At 38.6% G+C, this 27,884-nt stretch overlaps 1 protein-coding gene across 2 annotated transcripts in view; it reads right to left on the bottom strand.

Annotated features, from left to right (window-relative positions):
• The window catches only part of ERC1 (ELKS/RAB6-interacting/CAST family member 1), a 394,109-nt gene that overhangs the window by 285,473 nt on the left and 80,752 nt on the right, over positions 1 to 27,884 (bottom strand). For both annotated transcript variants that reach the window (XM_082665275.1, XM_082665274.1), the window contains exons 3-7: positions 21,597 to 22,013; positions 11,379 to 11,453; positions 5,780 to 5,935; positions 4,464 to 4,547; positions 837 to 1,004 (exon numbers count right to left, since the gene is read on the bottom strand). In XM_082665275.1, coding sequence (XP_082521401.1) covers positions 837 to 1,004; positions 4,464 to 4,547; positions 5,780 to 5,935; positions 11,379 to 11,453; positions 21,597 to 22,013 — 900 coding nt within the window. The remainder of the gene's footprint in view (positions 1 to 836; positions 1,005 to 4,463; positions 4,548 to 5,779; positions 5,936 to 11,378; positions 11,454 to 21,596; positions 22,014 to 27,884) is intronic.

Below are 27,884 nucleotides of genomic sequence, written 5' to 3' on the forward strand. Positions count from 1 at the left end.
CTTTTTACTACCCATTCCTTTTTTCATTACACTATGCCTTTATTTACCTATTATCTTGTTCTTTAAAAGAAAAGAAAAAATTAATCCATACTGTATGCTTTATTTTTCTTCTATACAGCAGAACTGCTTACCTATTCCTACCTAAATTCTCTATTTCACTGAGATCTTTAGAAAATATTTTCCTTAAGACAGCAAATCCAAATAGCATCATCAATTCCTTCTCATTGCAAATATGATAGATTCTCATCTGTCTGGAATTATTTAGTGTGTTCCTACCTCTAATCAAGGCTGGCAGACTAGATAATCTTCTAATATTTCTAAAAATGCTAACTTTATTTTCAAACAGGACATGAAGGCACGTGTCTAATAATCTGCAGTTCAAAACAAGATTTATCTCAAACATTTCTAGATTCCACAGTTTGCTTACTTAAAGCTATTCATAATACCAAAAATTAAGGACACTTAATAACCCAACACAGGCTGACCAAGCTCACTCCCATTCATGACTGAAAGATTTACCACAGGTGAGGACAAATGCTTTTACAACTATCTTTTCATTTCATATCATTAGTTTAAAGTCTACTTAGAAGCACAGACTTAGTCAAAGTCTGAAGTATCAAAAACATATATTAACTGCACTGGTTTAATTTGTTAGATACAAGAACAATAGAAACAAGATGGCTATAGTTTAGTACTATAACTGACCACATCGCTAAAGAATCCATCATAATATTATTCATAGCTCCCGTATCTCAACACAACAAGAAGTGCACAGGTAATACACAAGAAAAGGTGCCAAGGAATGGGCTCCGTGCAAATCCCACAACTCCTTTTACCTCGGTCTGCAGGATGGCAGCCCTCTGCTCCTTAGCAGTCAAGGACTCCTTCAGCACTTCAATGTGTTGCTTGCTGTCTGAGAACTGGTTGGTGAGTGTTTCTAGCTTTGTCTGTAGGGCTAGTAGTTCTGTGTCCTTTCTGGACAGCTCCTGCTTCACCTGACCAATCTAGAGAAGAAGAAAAAGCAGTATAAGGAAAAAAGAAATAAAACCACCACCTCTGATCTGGGTCTTTGACAGATCCACGTCAAGATATACAGCATTAACTTTATGACAGGACACAATTCATCTTTTTGCATCATCTAATCTTAGCTGACCCCCCCCCAAAAAAACAAAGCTTATTCAACTAATAGCAAAATTTCCAGTTTTCATTTATTGTCTCCCCTAAACTTTTGAAATCCGTTAGAAAAGGAATGGAAGAAGAAAAATCCCAATTCACTTAGATGACTATGAGACAGTAGTAAGCATCTGAACATGACTAAAGCAGTTTTCATCTTATTAAGTCATAAGAAACTTCAAATCATACAGCAGGATTAGTGTAGATGGAATACAGAAAGAAAAAAGAAACTTCCTACTATTGCTATTTAAACTCAAAAGCTGCACATTTATTTTTTCATTGTTTTTTTTCATTCTCAAATGAAAGTGTACATAAAGTCCTTCTTAAAAAGCCACTTTAGTGTTATAAGGCATTATAAACATGTGCTTTCTAAAAATTATGTAATTTTGAGGAGTTAGGAGTACTGACCTAAAAAAAAGATTCCACCTACAAAGTTATATTACCTACAACATGTCATATCAACTAAATGGATAAAAGTATATAACCTAAATAAAGAACGCATAAAATCTCATTCTGTAAGAATCTACATGTGTAATCAGATTTGAATTACTCTGACAGAGCAATCCATAAATCGATAGGTGCCACTCACTCTCCCATAAATTTTTCTCATCTTAACTTAGAAAACGTTTAACATCAAACATCTCCTTTATATTTCTACTGTTTCTAAGAATTTTTACTCTTTTATTCTTCTTTTTTTTTTTCGGTACGCGGGCCTCATTGTTGTGGCCTCTCCCGTTGCGGAGCACAGGCTCTGGACGCGCAGGCTCAGCGGCCATGGCTCACGGGCCCAGCCACTCCGCGGCATGTGGGATCTTCCCGGACCGGGGCACGAACCCGTGCCCCCTGCATCGGCAGGCGGACTCTCAACCACTGCGCCACCAGGGAAGCCCTTACTCTTTTATTCTAAATGTAAGCCAAATTAACAGAAATCTTATCTGTTTTTATATTATATCTACTGCCTAAGCAAAGTAGCTAGCTATACACTAAAATATAGACTCTTGGAAGTATAAATTTGACAAGAAGTCAGTAATCTCAGTATCACTGATGAAACAAAAAATACTTTTTAAGAAGTTGAATGTATCTAAAGTATTTTGACTGTAATAATCTTAGGCATAAGGGACAAAGTTTTTGTGAATAATTTCCCATGAGAAAGTATGAAATAAATTTTACTGTAATTAAAATTACTTTTAAGGAGCACTAAAAATAAACTTATAATTTACTATTCTGTTTCAGCAGGAAGACAAGCATTTTTCTCATATGCATGAAATCTCTACTTGCAAATATAATATTCATTCATTCAACAAACATTTTTGTGTGCTCACTGTATGCAAAATACTTGCAGCTGGTAAGGACATCAGTGGAAGATAGCTGTAAACAGCAGCTACTTCCATCCTGTAACACAGATATGTACCCAGGAGCTGCCACATACTGTAATGGTGTAGCATCTTTCATGACATCCCTTTACCAACGTCCCACCCCTAACAAACAGAATGCACTAAAAACGCACTTGTGGTATGAATAAATAGTCAGGAGAAACGTTCAAAATGTTCTCACCTCATCATCTAAAGAACTATGGCTTAAAGATTACTCAAATTTCCAGCTACCTCTGGACCATGTGATCAAAAATAACTATAAAATCTCAGTTTCCTCATCATCTGCATTACTAAATAATCCTGAAATAATGCTATACTGACCATAAAGACTGAGAAAACTGAAGAAAATATCCTAAATAGAAGAGTTTAGAAGCACAAATTTCCCTTAAAAGTTAGCAGCATAGGGCTTCCCTGGTGGCGCAGTGGTTGAGAGTCCACCTGCTGATGCAGGGGACGCGGGTTCGTGCCCCGGACTGGGAAGATCCCGTATGCCGTGGAGCGGCTGGGCCCGTGAGCCATGGCCAATGAGCCTGCACGTCCGGAGCCTGTGCTCCGCAATGGGAGAGGCCACAGCAGTGAGAGGCCTGCGTAACGCAAAAAAAAAAAAAAAAAAATTAGGAGCATAAGGCTTTTGCAGTCAATCCCACGTGAGAACGAATGAGTGTGTCTTCTTGGGTAACTACCTCTCTAAGCCTTGGTTTCCTAATCAGTAAGATGGAGAAAGCAAACCAGTGCCACTGTATTGCATACAGATTAAACTAAAAAAATGTATAGACTGTTTAGCCTGTTGTTCGACACAAAAAGAAATTAGTAATACTAGCTGAGGGAAAAAAAGTTATAGATCAACTTCTCCTCTAGACAATACATGGTTACAACAAACCAAACTGGACCCTTTTAGACAAAATATCTCACTTTTCTATCTATACTATAAAATGGTCCATAAATAGCAAACACTAAATTAGCACAAGTGGTTTTTTTTTTCTTTTAATGCTGCATTCCAGTCTTATCCTACCGTAATTTTCAGAAGCAGTTATTTTCCTGACACTTGTGAGACAAATGTGTGCACAGCCTAGTATAGGCCAGTGGAGTGCAGAGCTTACCAGCACAGGTTCTGGAACCAAATGGCTTGTGTAAAACTCAAACTCTGCCTCTTACTAACTGTGTTTCCTGAGCACCACTGTGTTACCTCAGCTTCCTTATACATAAATTGGGTTGAGAATATACCTACCTTAGTAGGTTATAAAATGCTTGTAATAAGTACTCAAGTGTTAGCTATTTTATTATAATCATTTTATCACAGTTTGAAATGGAATTTCAAGTTCTCTAGACAGATGATTGAGCTACTGAATAGATTTAGAGACTTTAAGTTTCATGCTACTTCTAATTTACTAGATAACTAAATGAGCTAATCACTTCAATACATCTGTTCGTTCCAAAGAAAGTAAAATTTGTTGCAAAATCACCTATCGGGGACTTAAAGATGATGCCTACATATGAAGGTAAAGCACTTCACTCAAGAAATCAGATTGAAATAAACCCTGGGTGATGGACCTAGAACATCTGCACATTCTTTGTACCTAAGAAGAGAAAAGAGACCATTCACATAAATCAACAAGTTTCTGGTAACAGGAAAGGAGTCGAGAAAAAACAGCTTTGAAGCACCATCCACACAGTGGCAAAGCAACAGTAAAAAACCAGGGACAGGGCTTCCAGAGCACATGAGGGCTCGCTGCACACAGGGCGGCACGTGGGTCAAACGGGTGAACAGGAGTCAGTTAAAGAGCAGAGCAGGCTGGTTAGTGCTAGTACCGGGCAAAGCTGCCGACCACAGAGTGAAAGTGTGAGCACCCAGAGCCAGAGCAGCAGGGCCCCACTGTGGGGCCACTGCACGCAAAGGGTAAATCTTACGGCAAAGACCTCGGCCTGAAGACCAGCTGCTCTCTTTTTCAGCTCCTCCCCTTGAGCCTCTTTCGAATTTAGCTCCTCCTTCAGTTGCTCTACCTGTCACGACATTGTTATTCTTTTTCACTCATGTGTCAACTTAGGTCTTTTTATTATCTGCTTTTGAGCCAGAGCAGTAACTGGAAATAACAATAACTCATATAACACAATCAAATCTGTTCCCCTAATTTCCTCTTCAAAGGACCCTAGATGGGCTCACTATTCCCATAGGGTAATGGACTGAAATGTGCTAATCAGCAAATGGGAAGCAGAGACAATATTTTATTTTGTTCTCAAGTTAGAATGATAAGTCAAAACTAACAGAAAGTTGGATACGTGAAGTTTTAAGTTCTAAAAGTTACATGAAATTGGCCATAGTCATTGGTAACAGATTCTTAAAATAATAGAGGAATATTCTACTGATTTATATGCAGGTATGGGTATCACAGAAAGAAGCCAGAAACTGCATCATTAAAGGAACAGTTTTCACTTCTGAGAAATTAGGGAACTAACACAATTGGGATATGGGGGGCAGGGGGAGGGGAAGGAACACTTACTTTCTAGCTAATATTTTACAATTGAAATTATGATCTTTAAAACACCACAGACCTGATAAACTGATAACTGTAATAAACTAAATCCTCCAATTTACCTAAAATAGTTTATAGAAACAAAATAAATGCCTTTGGCTCTAAGGAAGGAATACTGTGACTGAGGTTATAATACAGACTGATATGTCTCAGCAATGCTTATCCTACTGTACATACACCCCAAGTGCACGTGGGAAACAATAAACCTGATACACATGGGTCTTCTCCAAGGGAGAGCACAAAGGGGTTTCCTTTAGGGAACTGTGTTTGAAGGGAAAACACGGTTTTATTTAAGCCATTTCAGGAAAAAAAAAGGGGAGGTGGATTCAGTCTCTTAGGCTGCATTTCACTTCTAAATTTGTTCACAAGACATCAAGAACATGATGTTTCATAGAGTGAGAAAAACTCATCTGGATGTAATCCTACTAATCGCCTCAGAAGTACTGGTAGACATGAAATGTTAAACCGTGATAATACACACTTAGCCTCACACAAGTAATTTTTCTTTTAAGTGAAATTTGAAATAACCATGCAACATCAGTAATTGACTTTAATTCTGGAAAGTTCTATCTGAAAGAATTACGGTACAAGTATTCTTCCCTGAAGCCTGATAAAACAGCATGAAGTCCATCACTACAGAAGTAGGAACATGCATCAATTTTTCAAACCCCATTTAAAAATTACAGTATCACACACCATTACCTTGTTTTTCATAAATTTAGAATGGCTCCGATAGACTTCCATTTGCTTCATTTCTTCCTCTCGTTCTTCAGTACTCAAAGCCCCGTTCGATTTCAGCATCTGAATCTCCTCTTCCAAGTCTCGGAGCCCACGCTCCATAGAGGAAATTTTTGAATCCTGAGGACAAAGGAAGATTTAGACATTAAAGTATTCGCAAAAAGTCAGAGAGGTTGCACAAGCCTGTCTTTACAGATGTGAAATTTAATAAAGATAAACAAATATGTAGAAATATTGCAACTGGTGCCTTGCTTCTAAAATATATCCTTCATGGCCATATGGTGGAGAGGAGGAGGACTGAGATCTATACTATGATTTTTTCCTCTAGCCTTTCCTCTGCACCCTTTTGATTAAAGTTGAGAGTATTAACTGAAGAAGTAGAAGCAATGGAAAACTAGTTAAAGTTTCTTAGTACTTTATGGTCAACGAACTTCTAGTGAAAACATTTGTAATATTAACAGTAAAACCTTTTCTAGCTATAATATTTTATCGTTTTACTTGATGACCTCTAAAAGGCTTACTTATGCTCCCAAAGGAGTGGGGAAAAGAGTAAGAAGGTTTCAAAGACTTACACAATAATTCGTATAACCCTATCTACAATAATAAAGATCTGATAACCTCCCACTGTAGAAAAGCAAAGGGATGAATAATTATGCTAACAGTTACATTTTATCACACAGTGGTCCCGACTTATCCACAGTTTTACTTTCCGTGGTTCTGCTCTCTGTGGTTTCAGTTACCTGAGGTCAACTGCGGTCAGAAAATATCAAATGGAAAATTCCAGAAAAAAACAATTCAGAAGTTTTAAACTGTGCACCGCTGTTCCAATCAATATGATGAAATCTCACACCATCCCATTCTGTCCCACCGGAACGTGAATCATCCCTTTGTCCAGTGCACCCCTGCCCGTTAGTCACTCACAGCAGCCACCTCGGTTATCAGATGGGCAGTCCTGGCATCACAGTGCTTGTGTTCAAGTGACTGTTTTTATGTGACAATATTTTATTTAATACCGTCCCCAAAGCACAAGAGTAGTGATGCTGGCAATTCAGTTTTGACAAAGAGAAGCTGTAAGGTGCTTCTTTTAAGTGAAAAGGTGGCAGTTCTCACTAAGAGAAAAAATCATATGCTGAGGTTGCTATGATCTACAGTAAGAACGAATCTTCCAGGAGTGAAATTGGGATGAAGGAAAGAGAAATTTGTGCCAGTTTTGCTGCTGCACCTCAAACTGCAAAAGTTACGACTACAGTGCATGACAAGTGCTTAGTTTAGATGAAGAAGGCATTAGATTTGTGCAGTAAGATACTGAGAGAGAGAGAGAGAATGAGACCTATTCACATAACTTCCATTACAGCATACTGTTATAACTGTTCTATTTTATTATTAATTACTGTTGTTAATCCCTTACACACTGTGCCTAATTTATAAAATTAATCATAGGTATGTATAAGAAAAAACACAGTATATATAGGGTTCGGTACCATCTGTGGTTTCAGTCCACTGAGGGTGGTGGAACCTATCCCCTGCAGATAAGGGGAGGTTACTTACTGCATTAGTAATCTTACTTATTCACTATACTTCACCATGCATGTGACGTATCTCATAATGATTTCTAAAAAGAAACATCACTGTCCTTATAAATCAGCATCACCACGAATATCACCTCCTAGTACAACAACCATCTACACTCATTTTCTTGGTTTTGTCTGTCACAGTATCTAGTTTATCCCCAGATTACTTTAGATGTCATCAATTACAGAAAAACTCCTACACAGAATAGATACTTTATAGCTGCATATGCTTATTCACCTAAGAAGTAAAGACCTCAAAGAGCATAAATGCAGTATAGCTTTATGTTATTTGGAATTTTATAGAAACCATTCCTTTAGGAAGAAATTTGGAGACTGACTTCCTCTTTTCACTTTACCTCAAGCCTGCCTTGACCGACTTTCCTTGCTATCTGAGAGTGTGCCGGTAAGAGTTAAAGGACTTATCATGAGACAATCACAACTAGCTAGTTTTAGGTTTGGGGGGAGAAGCGACGGCTGTGCTCCTCTGACTTGCATTGCATTACCTTTAAAAATAACACAACAAAAATTTTCTTTTACAAATCTATTCAAATGCAACTTACATTTAGTTCAAAATTAAACATATTAAATTAACACAATCAGAAACATTCTAAACCTAAACCAGGATTTTGATTTACTCGTTTAAAACTATCCTGGTCCATAAAGGATGAATAAACGACTTCAAATGCACTATCTGAAAATCCCAGCACAGACAGAGAGGCAGCTCTTGACCAAATCAGACACGCACTATCAAATCACGCACCATAAAATCTGCACCTAAAAAGGGACCATAACTGCAGCTCTGAACGCCATGAGGCAGAAAAAGAACCTTCCAGGCTACTTTCTGGGATGAGGCCAGAAAATTAATGCCTGACACGTTGGACTAGCTGTGGCACCGACCAGTACTCAGGCTGGGTTTATTTGAGGACAGCCCTTTCCAAGGAGGTTTCTTACTCCTAGAATGTATAATAACTAACTAAATAAAGTTTTTATCATCTTACTACTCTATACTTGCCCAGCCCTGGGTCTCCCATCATTAATCAACCAACCCCACTGAGTCCACTGAAATCCTCTGCTCCTTGTTAAATTTCCCAAATCCTCAACTTTTTTTTCAAAAGTTGTCTCCCTGCTCTAAGTAAACCCAGGCTTTCCCAAAGGATAGAATTTCCCCGAACGCTCTCCAGAGAAGTCCACTAATCCCCCAGCATCACAGAGTGGCAGGGAGAAGTGTGGGCACCTCCAGGTTCCTCGATGCTGCTCCCATTTATTTATTTATTTTGCGGTACACGAGCCTCCCACTGCTGTGGCCTCTCCCGTTGCGGAGCACAGGCTCCGGACGTGCAGGCTCAGCGGCCATGGCTCAGGGGCCCAGCCGCTCCGCAGCATGTGGGACCTTGCCGGACCGGGGCACGAACCCGTGTCCCCTGCATCGGCAGGCGGACTCTCAACCACTGCGCCACCAGGGAAGCCCGCTGCTCCCATTTAAAACTCACACTCCTCTTCACTCTCCCTCCGCACGGCTGCCATCTAGGGGCTCCCCCGCCACTCCCGCCCACTGAAGAAGTCTTCAGCACCCGGCTGACAATAGATCTCTCCTTCAAATGCCACTCTTGCCATAATCCTAGGATTTCAATGTCCGACTTCCTTGACGTCCGTAACTCCAACGCCCGCATCCTCCGGTCCATTTTAGCTATCCAGTTTACAAGACCACATCACCCAGGACTCTCCTCCCAGGCCTGACACACTGTCACTCACATTAACTGCTGCTCTTGCATCTCACTGAGTCCTCCACCTCCCTAACTTCTACGTTTTCTCCCAACCTGCCCATCCATTCTGAATTCTCTTCCTTCCTATCCAGGCTACATTCCTGGACGGATCATCCCAACTACTCCTTCACCTCCACCCTCAATTCACTTGCATCCCAGTAATACTGCTGTATCTACCCAGCAAAACTCTAACCCTAGAGCAGTCCAGTAATTCCTCCCTGCTCCTCCACTGCTAAAGGGAAAAGAAAAAGTTAGAGAAGGGAGAAGGAAGCAGAGGGAAGAAAGTGGGAGAAAGGAGGAGGGAGAGGAGGAGGAGAGAGAAAAGAATGTTACGTCACCTTGAAGACAGCTGGGCTCTTTTATAGTCCACCATCACCTCCTTTCCCATTTCCCCCAAAGACCAGTCTAGACCTTCATGATCCTCTCAAGCTCATGCCACACTCTCAGCATCTCAGCTACTTCATCTGCAATTTCAACATAACATCCACCTGACCCCACTGGGCCACCAGAATCTCAGTCTCTTGCTTCTTAGCAGAATGGCTGGAGGTTAACACAACTTAAAATAGATCTACTGCCAGTTAAAACCAGTACACTTCCCTATGCCATCAAAAGGCAAGCAAAATAATTCTGTGAACATAGGTACACTCGTGTGTTTTTAGGTTCCAACAGGGATCAGGAAATAACATGTACAAATAAACTTGTGGGAAATGTGAACATGTAATTAAACCTTTCTAGAGGCTGTTTACAAGATTACGTTCAAGACTATGAATTGTCTAACTATAAAGAACCCAGAATCCACTAATTTGCTATTTGTTTAGTAAACCCTTTCCCCAGTGAGAATAAAGATGTATACAACAATAAAAACATAGTTTTAAGAGGAAATCATCTAAATTAAGAGAACCATTCTGATAACTGTACTTGAGAAGCATCTATTTTCATAAAACTATTTATATACCAAAAACTAAAGATTCTTGTCACATCAACAAACATTAAATGAAGGCACATGATGCAAAACACCGTGTCAAACTTTTCAGGGGATACAAAGAAGTTAAAAAAAGAGACAGAGAGGGAAGGAGGGGTAGAGGGAGGGGTCCCTATCTGTAAGAGTCTTCTAGCTCTTGCAAGAAAGAATATGTTTTTAATAAAAATAATAATAGCATAGCAGCTAACACTGACTGAATGTTTACTATGTGCCAGGTCCTGTTTAAAGTGTTTTACTTGTTTTAACTAATTTAAACCACAAAAGAACCCATGGGATAGGTACTATTGTTATCGCCATTTATCAATAAAGAAATTAAGGCATGGAGAGGTTAGGTTACTTGTTCTATGTCATACAACTGGTTAAATAAAGCCAGATTTTGAATCCAGGGAATTTAACATAGAAGGCGAGTGCTTAGTCACCAATCACCATAACGTTCAGCCTAAAGATTTCTAACTACTCAGTAACCTAAAGCAGAGACTCTCAAAGTATAGTCCGTGAAAACCTGGGGGTGCCTCCTAGCCCTTTTGAGAAGGCAAAACTATTTTCATAATAATACTACGACTTTATGTGCCTTTTCCACTGTGTTGACACATGCACTAAAGGTATAAAGGACAGGCAAAAGCATTCGTTGCCTCTGGACAACAGCGTCAAACCATACTAGCGGTCAGTGTATTCTTCAGTGTCAGCGCTCTCAGACAAAAAAGAAAAATAAGAAAGAACATTTTTAAAACACTGGCTCACTTAGGAATGTCCCTGGTGACTTTTCATATGCTCAACCCTTGAGTATGTATCTTTGTACCATTCTGTGTGATGAAATAGGAAGGGGAGGCCCGGCTGCTGCGTCCTGGGTGTGATGCTGCTCCCAGGACAGCACTGGGTGCTCTGTGAGCTGCAAGCTGAATCAGGTACTTTTTTCACGGAACCCTATTCTTACTCGAGAGAAGAACTGACGCACAAACTTGGTATTTGGCAGACATTTTCTTAAAAACAAATGAAATGAGTCATTTTAAGAGAATAAGGGGCCCTGATATCAAAAGCTTTGAGAACAGCTGACTCCAAGAAATGCTGGAGGAAACGAAACTGAAGTTCATTTAATGTGTCGTTTTCATTAAGTCTTACTATTCCTTCTCAGCCTACAAAACGAGTGAACTATTATTACATACCACTTTCTTAAACTCACACATGAAAGTGTGATCACTTGAAAGTGTGAAATGACACATAAGATTCCTTAGGAAGTTCTCACTTACCTTCATTTCGATAACAGTTTGCAGAGCTTTAGTTTTGGCAGAATCGGGGGCATTCTCAAATCTCCGATGCATCTCCTATACAAGAGAAGCAAAAAAGAGAGTAAGTGTCCTCCTTTTCACTCTCATTTTTTCAACAGGAGAGTGGAGAGGCAAGTGAGTAGTAGTTACATGCAAAGATGACTACCCTGGCCTTGTAAGATACTCTGATCCACTTTCTGTCTTCCTGACCTTTCCCTGTGGACCAGGGAGCACACAGACTGCATTCAGGCTAAGGGGCACAGGAGGGTCCCCATCTCTGCACACCTGGTTATACACGGTAAGTCACACAGACCCCAGCCACCACAAGAGGTGAAGCTCCGGCACATCCCCATGTTGTGTGTCACTCTTCCACAGGACTCTGAGACATATTATCAGAACTCCAAACAATCCAAAAAGGGGATTAGAAATAGTCCCTTTTTAAAAGGAGAAATCAGGACTTCCCTGGTGGCGCAGTGGTTAGGAATCTGCCTGCCGATGCAGGGGACACGGGTTTGAGCCCTGGTCCGGGAAGATCCCACATGCCGCAGAGCAACTAAGCCCGTGCACCACAACTACTGAGCCTGCGCTCTACAGCCCATGAGCCACAACTACTGAAGCCCGTGCGCCTAGAGCCTGTGCTCCGCAACGAGAGGCCACCGCAATGAGAAGCCGTGCACCGCAATGAAGAGTAGCCCCTGCTCACCGTAACTGGAGAAAGCCCGCGCGCAGCAACAAAGACCCAACACAGCCAAAAATAAATAAATTTATTTAAAAAAAAAAAGAAAAGGAGAAATCAAAGTAGCCACAGTCCACACTGCACAAAACAACTGAAAGCATTTGTGTTGACGACCTCCTTTGCATAGCATCCTCCCCCAGAGCAACAACCACCGGGCTACCTACGATGGAAATCTCTCTCTAGAGGGGCTACGATCAGAAAGAAAAAGAAGGTAAGACTGCCGAACAAGTTTCCTAAACAGTCTACCTGTGGCAAATAGCAGAAAAACATAGCTATTTTTTTCAATCCAAATGTCAGTGCGTTCAGGATCAGAAAGGAAAGGAGGAGATGGTAGAATATCACAGTTGGGGTCTTCAAGGATCCCCCTGAAGTTACCAGACCTCCTCAGGCTATCTTCTTGTCAGATTCTGTCGATGTCTCTGAGTCAGCCAGTACCAGAGTACCCCGGTACAGCCCCTAGTGATGGCAGAGAATACAGATGGAGACTTCCCATCTGAACAGTGCTGGTGAAACTCTAGCCCTGCCCTTGCTCTGCCCATCTGACATGTATATAGATGTTTACTAGGTCACCCAAACGTATGTCATTCAAAACAAAACTCGTGATTTTCTCCTCTTTAACCTAGCCCCTCCTCTGAAGATTGATGAGTCTTGCCCATCTCCTTAAACGGCATTGCCCTGCCGGAGGTTCAAGCCAAACAGCAGTGTCTCCTTTCATTCCTCACACACCTTCACTTCCTACCACCTTCTAGAGCAGGTCCTAATTGTTCCAGCTTCAAAAGAGTTCTTGAATTTATCATTTCACTCCACTTCCAGTCCAGTTTAAGCCTAGATTAGTACAACAGCCTCGAGTTAAGTTTCCTTTCATTTCCTCTGTCCATTTTAAAGAAAGCAATGGTGTACTCTAGATAAGGCATCAACAAATCATGGCAATAGTCTGTTTTCAATCCTTCAACGAGTTTCCTATTTACTTCTCACCCTCTACCAGGTCAACACAATCTGATCGTAACAGACAGAAGACTAGCCCTCCTGTCATAACTATGTTAAAATTAGACAAAAATGCATAAAGCAACTGTTTTCAGACACTGGAAAACAAGCAGCACAGGACTATGATCCTTGAGAGAAGAGAAACTAACAAGGTTATGGTCCGGACTTGCTATCCAATATGTGACGCAGGGACAGGAAGACCAAATGGAAAACAGCAGTCCCGCAGAGCTCAGAAGACAGATCAGTGAGTAAGAGTCCCAAAGACAATAGAAATGTGCAGAGCAGAATGACACAGAGGAAGACGCTAGCCAGAAAAGCAGCAGTGTCTGATCTGACAGGGGTCCCCTGGAGTCTTTGACCAAATACTAAGCCTGCATGTACAGGGAAAGACTCCACAGTGTCAAAGAACAACTACTGGGGACAGAACAACTACCAGAGAGCTACGAGTCGAGCAACTACCTGAACTCACATGGGGCTGGGAAGAATTCAAGCTCCAGAGAGCCAGAGTGGAGAGAACATCAGAGGCACTGAGCAGAGACACCAGGAAGGCCACATCTTAGGAGTAGAGACAGTCTAGCCCTGGAGGGGAGGCTACCTAGACTAGAGCCAACAGAGTGTAAAAGCAAGTCTCCTTAAGGATCGAGTTAATCCACAATTAACCCCTGCAAGATAAAACACTTCATTAAGACAGTAAAATGCAGAACACATTAATCCAGGACAAAATCTGAACACATTAGTTCAGGCCATAATCACCTCTCACCTGCATTAAAACAACAAATTCATCAGTTAACCCCCCAGCCTCTAGTTTGTCCACACTGAATCTACTCCCTACACTGTAAACAGGTGACAAATTGGGCACACAGATATTTAATAATATGTTTAATAAATGACTGCAAACTTTAAAATGTAACAAAAATAAAATGAATCCTGCTAATTGTAAATAATCATCACCTCTTAATAAAGTCCTCTATCCTACACTTCACAGTTTTCACTTAATATTTCTGCAACTACTTGAAATACTAAAACTGCATTTCTCTGAAATATCTCACAATTCAGACCCTGAACTAATTTCATCTGACGCCTTTCCCATTACCTACTTCCAAATTAGGGAAATTTCCAAATGCTTTACAGTGAAACTATTACAATTTCATTTTAAACTCTAGCAAGCATATCAGCAATATATAAGGAAAGAAATCCATTTGAATAAAAAAAATCCTCCTCTGCTAAGGAACTAGGGTGCACTTTAAACCATTCGCAGGCATAAAGCGTTCCAGTTAAGATCTTGTAAAACCTATCAGTCGTAACAGATTTCCATTCAAAGGCCTGCGCATTAAAGCTCATTATGAACACATCCTGCAGTCAGTGGGCTGACCAACTCCCCTTTCCCAGAGAGCACATCGAGCCTCTGACTCCTGCACTGTTAATAAAGGGAGAGGACTCTGGGAATAAAAAAGAATGTAGCATTCAGACAAATGTAAGAAGTCGAATGTGCTAGTGCTTGCTTTATTTCCCTCTTTTTAGCCTGAAAATTTGCACTGCACAGAAATTAAAGTAAAGTACAGGCAGAATTATCTGGATCTTGTTATACTGTCAACTGTGGTACACGGCAGAAAGTGTGTTCAGTTCCTCTCACTGACTTACTAAAGAATAATGACTAGAGAAAGAAAACAAACAAGTTAGGAACAAAATTTATCCGTTGTTAGTTTCTTTCTTTTGAAAAGTAAGTCAACATTTACTTACACAACTGAGAGAAAGGAGCATTTGCGACTGTAAAGTAGTCCTTATGTCTGAACTTTCTTTCTTTCAAGTTTCAGGTGTTAGCCTCCAGCACACCCTTGGTTCAAGGGCAGACGTCCCTTCAGCGGATTTCAATCCTCCACACAAGTTCTGGCTTTACTGTACTCCACACGGAGAAGTGCAGAAGGAACCCTCTCTACTCTTCCTGTACCTCAACTCCGCCGTTGTAAGACAGCACTGCACTTTGACCCTTTACCATCTCAAGTAACGGCATGCTTCTGAGAAAACCTATCTTCCTGTCAAAATGGAAATGAGGTACAAATGACACACGAAAAAAAAGGTGAGGAAGGATAACCTGAATCAAGTTATGCGATGCAACTGTTCACACTTTCCAAAATCACTAGGAAAGGGCAAACTAACTAGGGACCCTCTTTCTTTTTTAATTCTTCCTACTCTTTTGTCCAAGGTTTCTATTTTTTTTCTATATATGTTTATTTCTCTTTTTTTCCCTCTAACCTCCTCTGCTTTTACCTTACAACTGCCAAAGATACAGACAGGCATTCCTCAGACATGTTAGAGCCAGAATTCCTAGCCTAGAACCTAGTTAAAGAGGGCTTTTAAACCTCAAACACTGCTGCAAATCTTATCATGAGAGCAGTTGTACTAAACAAGGTTTGTTGACTGAAATATTATAGAGACAAAAATTAACATATGTGTAAATGTTTTAAAACAAATTAGTATTTTAATTTCTTTTTTTTTTTTTTTTTTGGCCGTGTTGTGCATCATGCGGATCTTAGTTCCCCGACCAGGAATCGAACCCATGGCCCCTGCAACGGAAGCGCAGAGTCCTAACGACTGGACCGCTAGGGAATGCCCAACAAATTAGTATTTTATTCATCACACTAGGAGCTACATTTCAAAAAAACAGGAGCACATATAGAACTGAAATATTTATTCAGCCTATAGACAATGCTTGGTATGCACATGGATAGCCGATCCAAAAATTCCATAGCCAGTTCAGGTATGTTCTGCCAACAGACTGAGAACTTTGGTGTATCACAGAATCACCTGTAAAGCCTGTTAAAACTCCATACGCCTGGCCCCAGGCACTAACCACGTCTTGACTGTAGTTCAGTATGTGTCCAATAGATGTCTTCACGCTTCTATCCATCAAAGGAAAGGCACTCCAGTAAACAATACAAAATCTAACACTAAGTCACGTAACAATGTAATTTCAGTACAAACAGAAAATACAATGCTTAATTTAATTTTTGTTTCTCTTCTTTGGCTTTTATTTGGGGGAATTATTTACCTGCTAGCTACAGAATCATGTTCATAAACAAAATGGAAAACTAATCACAAATGTTCCTGGATATGAATGCCATTTTAATGTTACTGTATTTCATCAAATCTAAGATGCCACTGATTGTAAGGCAAACCACTGTTTAATGTGCTGGAAAGAAAAGAAGGAAATGCCTCCAAATAAACCATGACCCAAGCTTCTATCATTCAGAATTTTTATTTTATACTGATTGCAAGACCCTTTTTTACTTATTTAACCATAAAGTTTAATCATATATCATTTTGAACTGTCTTATAACTTTCTCCATACCAATAACTGTTTGTTTCAATGCTGATTCACAGCATAATATTACTGAAGACATAATGAACAACAGCTAAAGTTAACATGAGAAATAGCAAAAATGCTCACAACATTGACTAAAATGAGCAGCTGTTAACTGTTTGTGAGTACACAGGCAAACAAATAGAGCAGGACTGCAGTCTTGATGACAGAGATTTTAAGATGCCATCAAGGATAAGACTTGTTAACTCAATTTCATACTGTTGAGATGGGAAAAGCTATGAGCCTTGGAATTGACGAAAACCCGCTTTTTTAAAAGATGGACAATAATCCAATAATAATAAAACCTATGGATATCCCAGTGTTGCCAGCTCTCAATTCTTTCTGCCTTTCTTGACACACGAGTGATATAATGTACAATAGCCATTTCAAGTCACCACTCACCCAACCTACAGTTGTTAAGTTCTTTATTAGACTTCCTTGTTCACTCGTAATTCTCCCTCCCCCATTTATTCTCAACACAGCCAGAGTAAATTTTAAAAGCTATACTAGATCACTCCCTTGATTAAACATTGGCGCAGTTTTCTCTTGTACTTTGAATAAAATTGTTGCATTACCTGCAGGGATCCTGAAGCAAGTGCTTTGTCTCCTAGAGGGCATGGATTTTTGTTTTGTTCACTGCTACTGTATTTCTGTGCTCTGCACATGGGTTAGTGCCCAATAAATATCTGATGAATGGAATGAGTGACTCTGGCCCTCGCTACCTCTTTAACCGCTCATCTCATGCCTGTCTTCCCCTTAAACAATATGCTTTTGTCCTCTAGTCTCCTTACTGTCTCCTGAAAACTTCTCATCAGGCCTTTGAAACTGTTAACCTTCTTCATGAAATGATTTTACCCAAATGCTCAGCAAGACTGTTTCAACTTTCTTCAGATCTCCCTTAAAGGGCACCTCCTCAAAGATGCTTACCCTGTTTATCCCCTCTCCCAACATAATTAGACTCAACTAATTTATTTCCTCTCATAATTATCAGTTTATTGTCTCTCACCAGATTTTTAAGTTCTAGGAGGGCACAGACCATGTGTTCTGACATGAAAAATGTATACCCAGCGTGTAACCCAAGGTCACATACATTCTAGAAGCTCAATGGATGTTTGTTGAGTAATGAGCAAAGAAAGGCTGTGCCGAGTGCCTCTAGCACCTTGTCACTCTGGAAACGAAACATCGAGCCACAATGTTACAAAGCTTTACTCCAAATTACCATTTTAGCTTCTGTTACCTGTATTTTCTAACATACACAAATTTAATTGTTTAAGGCTCTTGCTATGGCAATAAAAGATTCTTTCCTGTCTCAAGATTGTATTAAAACCTTTTTCTTACATTCTCTTCTAGTGTTGTTATTTTTTAAGAAGTAGCTCTTTATTTCACCTAGAACTTCGCTTGATGTAACTATGTACTGTTTTCCAAATAGATGGCGATTATCCCCAAACATGCATCAGATGCTTAAAACTCTATTATTTCTGGGTTCTATTCCGTCTCATCAATCTATCCATCTATTACTGTGCCAGTACCACACATTTTAATATCACTGGGTTTAAAACACATATATCATGAGCTGCTTAAACAAGTGTCCCCGCACTGTTCTTCTTGCAAAGAAACTGCAACATCATTTGGGCACGTGTCAAGAATATTCCTATCGGGATTACATTAAATTCACAGAGTTGGGGGAAAGCAGAATCTTTATATTAATGTTCCCATCTACATTGTAATGAAAATTTAGCCCTATCCTTTCCATTACCGGTACTGATATTATTTATTTCGTTTTCCTTATCTAACGGCACTGCCTAACACTTCCAGAATAATGTAAATACTGATGAACACAGCTGTCTTTGCCTCTCCCTAACTTTAATGGATGCGTCTTAGTGTACGTCAGAGTAAGCACAATTCTGGCTACTAGTTTAAAATATGTTTATAATACACATTTACTGAGTTGTTTTATTTAAATCATGCTATAAAAGTGTCACTCAATTCTTATTTTTAGTTCACTTGGTTTAGTTTTCAAAGTGTCTGTAACATTCTATCTAATGTCTTTGAGACAGCTATCAAACACTACAAGGTTGTCTTTTCCTTTCACCTCTTACAAATCATAACTGTGAATGCCATATTGAGCCGTTCTGGATTCCTGGAATAAACTCCTTTGGGTCAGAATATTACCCTTTTATCATAATGCTGATTTTATCTGCCAATATCTTATTTATAACTTCTACATCTAAACTCATAAGCAAAACTGGTTTGGGGTTTTAGTTTGTTTTCTAACCTTCGTTAGGTTTGAGTACCCAGTGGTCACACTGGAGAAAAAAGAATTGGAAAAGCTGTCCTTTCTGTAAGCTCCAGGCGTAAACTTCTTTCCCTACATTTCAACTTATTCAACCAGCATTTCTTGAGTACCCACTGTGCATTTGTTAGACACTGACAAGATAAAATTTCATACATATATATATATATATAAAATTTCATATGTATATAATTTCATATATATATATATATCTCCACATCCTTGGTGCAAAAAATTAAGTGAACAATGAAGAAACACACACGGAAGTATACTATAATATTACTGGCTCATCTACCTAGATGTATAGAGCTGCACAAGGAAGAATTCACAGAAGAACTGAAATTTGACCTAAGTCTTGAAGGCAAGTAGGAGAAAAAGAAAGGGGAACCAGCATTCTGAACATGTGTTCCTGAAGCAATCACTTCTACTTGCTCTTAGACAATTTTAATCCATAGGACTGTGCTTCCTGTAAGATGACGCTACATTACTAACGGCAACTGGAATTGTGTATTGATACAACTGACAAGGCCTACATTTCTTTCCACATTATGTTCAGAAGTGGGACTTAATATTTGTAGAGCTTGTTACTTCAAAATTAGTCTTAAATTCATTTTTTTTCCTACTACTTGTTCAAATTCACCATATTTCTGGTTGTTCTCTGCCAGAATAACACTGTGGCTTTTCATAATCCTTAACTATTCACTATTTATTAACTCTAAAACTCAAAAATAAATGGGCAGAAGTTGAAATATTCAGAACAGAAGGAGTAAAAACATAACATTCAAAGTTCATCACGATGCTGGTAGGGTTTTCCTGCTGCATGCTGTTTGATTTGAGATGATCACACCTTCTCTAACAATGTTCTATGGCCTGGCTCCAGGTTACCTTATTAAAATATAAACTCTAAAGTAAACTGAAAGAAACTCAGGATAGTGCCTACAACACAGTAGTTGTTGATAGAAAATTTTCTAAAACAATACAGTCCAGTAATTTGAAGATTGTAACATACATAGCTGCAGATTAACCGTAAAAATACAGTATATGCTCCTGGGAGGATAAACTGGTCCAATCACTCTGGGAGACAAGACTGATATTCAGAGTTTTGAAAACGTACACACGCTGAGCAGATTCATTTCTGGAAATTTATGCTAAAGAAAAAAATTAATGTACAGGGATATATGGCTAGGGATATTCACTGCAGCACAGTTTTATAATAATGAAAAATTAACAGTAGTCTAAATTTTCAGTAAGAAATATAAATAACTGCAACAGAACGTTATAAATTCAATTGAAATTACAAAACTCTACATGTACTGACAAAGAAAGAAAGATGGTCAAGACAAATTATTAAGAAAAGCGGGTAACATTACATTATGCATCGCTGCACTGCCTAATACAGTAGCCACTACCTACACAGAGATACTTAAATTTAAATTTGATTAATTAAATTTAATTTTAAATTAGTTATATTTAAAGAAAATTTAAAATTCAGTTCCTCAGTCACACTAACCACATTTCCACTACTCAACAGTCACATGTAGCCAGTGGCTACCACATTGCAGAGAGCAGATACAGACCACTTCCATCATCAGGGGAAGTTGCTGTTTACCATATTGCAGAGAGCAGATACAGACCGCTTCCACCATCGGGGAAGTTGCTGCTTTGCTGCTTTTAACTGCCTTCCTCACACTTCATTTAAAAAGGGATTATTCAGACTGGCACTAAAATAGCTCTGAGATTTTATTTTCCCCCTATCCAAATGTGAAAATTATCTGAAGACTCTGACCTCATATAGGGAAGTAGAGATGTCATTTTTTTAATTCAATGTAAGATGAATTCTTCACTTAAGCTTTCTTAAAATGAAGCATTACATAGAAAAGTGAAAAATTATCAGTAGTCACAGTGGTCAGCTGAAGTCTGAGGTTCCTCTCTAAAAATAAGTGACAGCATACCTCTGTATCATTCCCTCTAGCTGTGCCTCCAGGGCAGCAAATATATATATATTTTTTATTTTATTTATTTAATTTTGGCTGCATTGGGTCTTCGTTGCTACATGCGGGCTTTCTCTAGTTGCGGCGAGCGGGGACTACTCTTCATTGCGGTGTGCGGGCCTCTCATTGTGGTGGCCTCTCTTGTTGCGGAGCACGGGCTCCAGGCACATGGGCTCAGTAGCTGTGGCTCGGGGCTCTAGAGCACAGGCTCAGCAGTTGTGGTGCACAGGCTTAGTTGCTCCGCGGCATGTGGGATCTTCCTGGACCAGGCCTCGAACCCATGTCCCCTGCATTGGCAGGCGGATTCTTAACCACCATGCCACCAGGGAAGCCCAGCAAATAATTTCTATCACGTATCTTTTACAGCAAGACAACAGTTTCCATGGAAACCACAGGGCAAACATCCAGTACTGCTGCCTAGGACTTTATAAGCACACCGAAAATGAGGGAATCGTTTACTTTCAATTATTAATATTTTAAAATTGAGCAGTAATTAGCTACTCTAATTCTGGTTTTGTTGTGTGTGTCTCTATGAACAAATCAAGAGATGAAAAACAAATCAAGAAAATTCTGTGCCCCTCTAGCAACAAAATGAGTCTACAGAAATCAGGAGGGGGGAAAAAAAAACCAAGAAAGGTATTAAGCCAGTATACATGCCAGCCAATGTCATCTCGTACAAGACAGCAAATCAGAACAGAAATCAGTGCCGAATTTAGGTAAGAAAGAAGAAATTCCCTTGCACTAGTTCAGGAGAGCATATAAATTTATCTAGGTCAAAATGCTGACTAATTAGGAAAAAAAGACAGTCGTAACAACTGAGAAAGTGGCCACTCACCTCTCTCAACAGAGCGTTCTCTTTTTCCTTCTGCTCCAAAAGGCTTTCGAGGTGGTGGACGTGCATCTCTGCCTCTGCCAGTCTCCTTGTTCTCTCATGGTCCTCCTCAGTAGCCTTAGCAGAAAGCCCCTTGCTCTGCAACATCTCCAGAAGCTTCTTGATGGATTCGTCCCGAGCGTTCAGGGTTTGCTTCTGAGTCTCGATCCGCAGCTCCATCTCCTCCAGAGTCTTTCGAAGGAGGAACAGCTCCTTGGCCTGCCGCTCGTGCTCAGTGTGCAGCCTCTGAAAGTTCTCCTCCGTCAGCTCTGTCACACAAGGCTCACCAGTCCTACTGTTACTATCCTGTTGAAACAGCTGGTTCAGGTCCCTCTGGATCCGCAATTCATCCTGGAGAGCCTGGATTGTCATTTGCATGTGCTGGTATAAAGACAAAAAGGAAAACCCAAATGAGCTTTCCTCCTCAAGTAGCAGAAACAAAGCAGATTACGGGGAGTGAGAAAGCCGCTACCACAGCTCTCAGAACCCTGCATTTAGCAAATGAGGAGTCACATTATTCTGTTTTACACTGTCTTTAAAAATGATTGAGATAATCTGTAAAATGTCAGTAATTTAATTTGTGTTTATTACCAACGGGAAACAAGGTAAGTCTGGCAGCTCCTCACTTTGCTTGACTAAATAAAGACACTGTTCGAGATTAACAGAAGGTATTACATGGAACTGAAGGTGAGGAGAGGGAAAATCTATAGGAATATGGACACATCATACAAAAAATTTCACCAAAAAACAAAGGATGTCAAAATACAAAATGACTTTTAAGTGTTTTACAATTAAGTTAGCACATTAAATAATAAACATATGAGTGCATGCCAGAACGTGCTTTGCACTCCTTATGTGTTAATTCATTTAATCCTCACTATAACACATGTACTATTATTCGAATTTTATTGATGATGACACCATGCATGCAGAGACTTAAATAACTCACCCCAAGATCACACAGTAAGTAACAGAGCTGGCATTCGAATTAAAGCAATTCTCGCAGCCCACTGAAGCTAGTACCCAAAGGTAATAAGATAACTTGAAGCTTTAAAAACAAAACACAAAAAACTGAGGCTGTGTGAGCTATTTATACAGAAGATAACAATATAAGTGAGTAATTTGAGTAATTAAATGAAAATGTTAGTGCAGATAAGCTAGTAAAATGTTTCAGACGGTATATCTTTAGCCTGTATCCCTAACGAAGGTATACGAACCTTTAATCTGAATGGATAAATTCTAGAACATTATACAAAGAACCTAAAAGGAAGTTACATCAAGAATCATGTTTTTAGAAATGAAGAAGCAACAATAGAAAATCACTCTTTGTATTCAAGGTATTCAAGGTCTGGCAGTGTGCCGCAGTGGAAGGAAACTAACCCACAGTCAGAAGACATGAGTTTTAGTTCCAGCTCTCACACTGAAGAGCAACCTGATTTGGAACACATCGCCTTCTTTCTGGGTTTCAGGTTCCTCATATTTAAAATGAGGATATAAATGCCTGCACCATCTTTTCAAAGAGCTAATAGTATCATTGAAATCTTTGTGGCATATATGTTAAAACATACATTGTTTAAAACTTTTGGCAAACTGCAAAACAGCAGTAAATATCTCAAGGAAACGATCTGGCAAGTGTACAAAGACGCTCATTGTTGTTTATACCAGTGACAAAATTAGAAAACCTAAATGGATATTAATAGGTGATGAGTTAAGTAAATGAGAAATGTCCACCCAGTTTAATACTATGCATCAATTTTTTTAAATGTAGATTTATATTTACTGATAAAAACTACAGTTACAACATATTAAGTGTAAAGAAGCAGATATATAATAGCAAGTATAGGATGATCGCGATTCTAATTTTTAAAAAGTATATACATGTAGACCCAACACAGCCAAAAATAAAATAAATTAATTAAAAAAAAAAGTATATACATGCAGAGAAAAGTCTAAAAGGATGCAAACAATTACCAGTGTCTGGGTATGGGTAGATTTTACATTTTTCTTCATACTTTTTTCTACTATCTAAATCCCCTACAGTAAGCAAGTAATCAATAAAAAGAGACATTTTTACCTTTAAAAATAAGAGAAAAGACTTCAGAGATGCCTGCTTGGCTGTGTTCAATTTGCTACCACTTTGGTTAAAAGGGAGGGAACAATAAATATTTACTATTTACTATAAATAAAAAATATCATAAGAAATAAAAATACTTCTGTAATGTTACACAAGAAATAATTAATTCGGGGGAACGGAGGAAGGCAAGAAGGGAGGAAGGGAGGAACGGACTGGAATCACTGAGGGACAACATGTAAGAAAACTTTATTCTATTCCACATAAAAATTTTTTTAAAAAAATTGGTGTAACTGACATTGAAAATTTTTTAATAATAGCTTTATTGAGACATAATTCACATATACCATAAAGTTTGCCGGTTTAAAGTGTGTAAGTCAGCAGTTTTCAGCATATTAAAAGTTATGCAAAAAGAAAGATTGAAATAAACTCATGTGTAAATGTTCAAAAAAATAAAAAAAGTCATGCATCGATCACTACTATCTAATTCTAGAACACTGCCATCACCCCTTAAGAGAAATCCCATATACATCTGCAGTCACTTCCCAGCCACTTCCCATCTTTCTCTCCTCCTAACCCTCCTCTTGAATTTGAACTAAATGTATGTACTACCCACTCAAAAATTAAATTTTAAAAAATGCCTAATGATATTTTTCAGCCTCAAAAAGGAAGGAAATGCTGACACACGCTGCAACATGGATGGACACTATGCCAAATGAAATAAGCCCGTCACAAAAGACAAATATTACACGAGTCCACTTACATGAGGGTCCCTAGAGCAGTCTACCTCACAGAGACAGGAAGCACAAGAGTGGTTGCCAGGGGCTGGGGAGACGGGAGATGGGGAGTGATTGTTTGATGGGTGCAGAGATTCAGTTTTACAGGATGAAAAGAGTTGTGGAGATGGATGGTGGTGATGGCTGCAAAACAATATGAATGTACCTTATGAACTGTACACCTGAAAATTGGTTAAGATGGTAAATTTAACACGGTGAATGTAAGCTGTATTTTACAACAATTTTAAACACTGGGGAAAAAATAAGCCTGCCATAGAATTCCAATGTGTTGATATTAAATAATTTACTTATAACTATTGATAAATATTTAGTTTGGTTCTCATTTTCCACTATTATAACGGGCACCTTCACATGTATATTTCTGCACATCTATCCAAATTTTTCCTGGAGATAAATTCTGAAAGGTGAAATTCCTGGATCAGAGGGTATGCAGTTATGATTTTAATACACACAACAAATTACCTCTAAAAGGGTCTGTACAGATTTAAACTTCCACCAAATGATGTCTGAGCACTTTCCTATACCTTTGACAATTGGGTATTTTCTTTCTTCTCTTTCTTTTTTGGGCTTTTCCTTGATTACAAGTAAGACTGAATATCTATTCACATATCTATAGGTGCTTTGTATTCCTTCCTTTGTGACTCATCTGTCCTTGTTCTTTGTTCATTTTGTTTTGGGGACATTTAACCTTTCTCCTAATCCACTTTAATATCTTTTTATATTTGGAAAACAACCTTTTGCCTGCTGTGCATGTTACAAATATATTTCCAAATCTGTCATTTTTCTTTTAACATAGTTTATGGCAACTTAAATAGAGAATTTTTTTAGTGCAAAGATAAGAACCTCTTCTTTTATAGTTTCTGGTTTTGGTATTATGCTTAGCAAGTAGTGAACTTCCAATTATGGCAGTCTTCAAACTCTCGAAAAGCACTGGCTTTTTCTTACGAAAAATAAATTTACAATAAAATTATCAGGTATTTGAATTCATGAATATGATTCTTTAAAGAAATTTAACTACCCGCATCATGCTGCAAAGATTCTCAACAGTTGCTGGAGTTCAAAATCCTTAATAAAAAGATGTGTCAAAATGCTAACTCTCTGAAGCCTATAATCAACCCCCAGTTTCATTCTTTACCTTTGGAAGTCAAAAAATCCAAATAAATCCTGAGCAAGTTTATCCCACAGGGAAATATCAGAAGTTAAATTCAACAGTGAAACTGATTTCTAGGTACAACCGTCCCTCCTTTTCTGGACGCTCATCACCAAATTCATTCAAATCAAGAGAAACAGATGTTGACGACAGCTAACAGTCTCACATACACTTTAGCACTTGTGATGATACTAGTATGGCAAGCACTGTTTTGGTGAAGAAAGAAAATACAACGACTAATGTGCCCTGCTTCTCCAGCTCTGCTTGCACTCATTTTACTAGAATATAGAATTAAAATGATGCTCTGACTGGTAGCCGAGAAAGCTACACAGCAATTTTCTCCGTCGTAATGGGAATCAGCACCCCTTCTTTAGGCTACATTCAAGCTAGATTCACTTTATAAAAATTCCTGCCAACTCCCTTGGGAGAAGAAAGAAGCAGCAGGCAATAAGCCAGCCTGCCCTTTCTCTAGCACATTCGTACTGAAGATAAAGTGAGCATATCCGCACATATCACAGACATTTACCATGATCGACCAAAAACAGACATGCTGAATTTAGTAGGACGATCTCAGTTGTCAGATATTAGGAAAATTTCTATTTGGGAATTCTGCTCATGACACTCTCCAAAATGATCTCACACTTCTCACATTCCAAATTGTACACCAACACTCACTAGTCTACTTCTGCTCACTCTAACACTCAGCTTGAGCTGGAAGACTGGAAAAATAACAGCTTAAAATTTAGTTCAAGGATTGTGCTAAAATTACACCAAGCTGTATCTCAATGAAATGGCAGGATGTTGTGAACAACAATAATGAAAATTCTTAAATCTCTGATAGGGTTTATGATCTTTTTTTTAGAAAAATACATCTCAAAAACAACAAAAGATCACAACAATGCTTCATATATTTTAGACAAATATCAGAAGCTCTTCTGAGGCAAAACTTCCATTAGTTTCTCTGAAGAGAACACTTTGATCCAGTTTATCCTGATTTCTAAAATGACAGAACCTTGGAGTCTAGAGCTATTTTTAGTTACAGAAAAAGAATATTATGGATACATGAAAATGGTCATCATCACAAACATTATACTGCATCCCAGAGAGTTCAATGCACTATTTGTCAAGATAACCATTAGAAAAAATACCAGTACTGCATCCTATTATGTTAAATTAAGACCGATTTTTTTCCTGAAACATGTAAATACATACATTGAGTAAACTTTATCAATGCAAAATGCAAAAGAGTTTATAATAATTCTTACTAACATCACCCAAGTCGATCCTCAGGCCCTGTGATGTTCTGATCTGTGCTGTACCGTATGTGTCCCTAAGAAGAGCACTTACCAGCCCAATCTGCAATTTATTTCTTTGTATCTGTCTTCAAGAAAAACTTTCTAGAACTTGGGACTTTCATCTTTTTACTCAGGGGCACGGCACAGTGTTTGGTATAATAAGTGCTCAATAAATTTTTGATGAAAGACTGACAAAAACAAATTGTCACGCATTATTTTGAAAGTAAATGGCTACTAGATAGTAGATGCAAATCAAGTCCCTGGAAAATTATATCTTTCCCCTATAACAGAGAGAATTACTCTCATTCTGTAACAATTAGTTCCTTACCAGCTAACACAAAAAAAATTCTATCTCAAATACAAACTGGCCAAAATACTAAATGCAATCCTAATTTTTAAAAAAAAATGTTAATTATACACTCTGGATTTATTTGTGTTTGATCTGAAGTGAAGAGAAGCATTTTCAAATAATAAACTGTCAACAAGTATCTTTTATACTTTTAATACTATACAACATACACAAAAAGTGTAGGATAGAGTTCTTGTCCAAAAACAGAGCGTACAAAGTGGTAAAACTTAATAGCTCTATACACACTCACACACCAGCACTACACCTTATTATAAATTTAAATTAAGAATATTCAAGAAGGAGAAATGGGACATATAAAAGCACTTATTATATATGCAACATACTCAAATGAAGTTTAGATTCTATAAGATCACTACGATTTGGATTCATGAATCTTTAATATGAAAAGAAAGTATTCTAATTTCTATCATTTTAGAAGAAGCTCAAAGTTTTTTAATGAGTCTGAATCTCCAAGACTGAGACAAAGGAAGAGCCTCTAAGGTAATTCATTTCATCTGATCATTCGTCTAGTATTCTTTCCGTTGATTCTTTCAGTTGATGACAAGGATTTATTTTCTGTGCAGCAAAGC

Source organism: Grampus griseus (genome assembly GCF_964374135.1).
Source record: "Grampus griseus genome assembly, chromosome: 11".
In the NCBI taxonomy this organism is placed as follows: domain Eukaryota; kingdom Metazoa; phylum Chordata; class Mammalia; order Artiodactyla; family Delphinidae; genus Grampus; species Grampus griseus.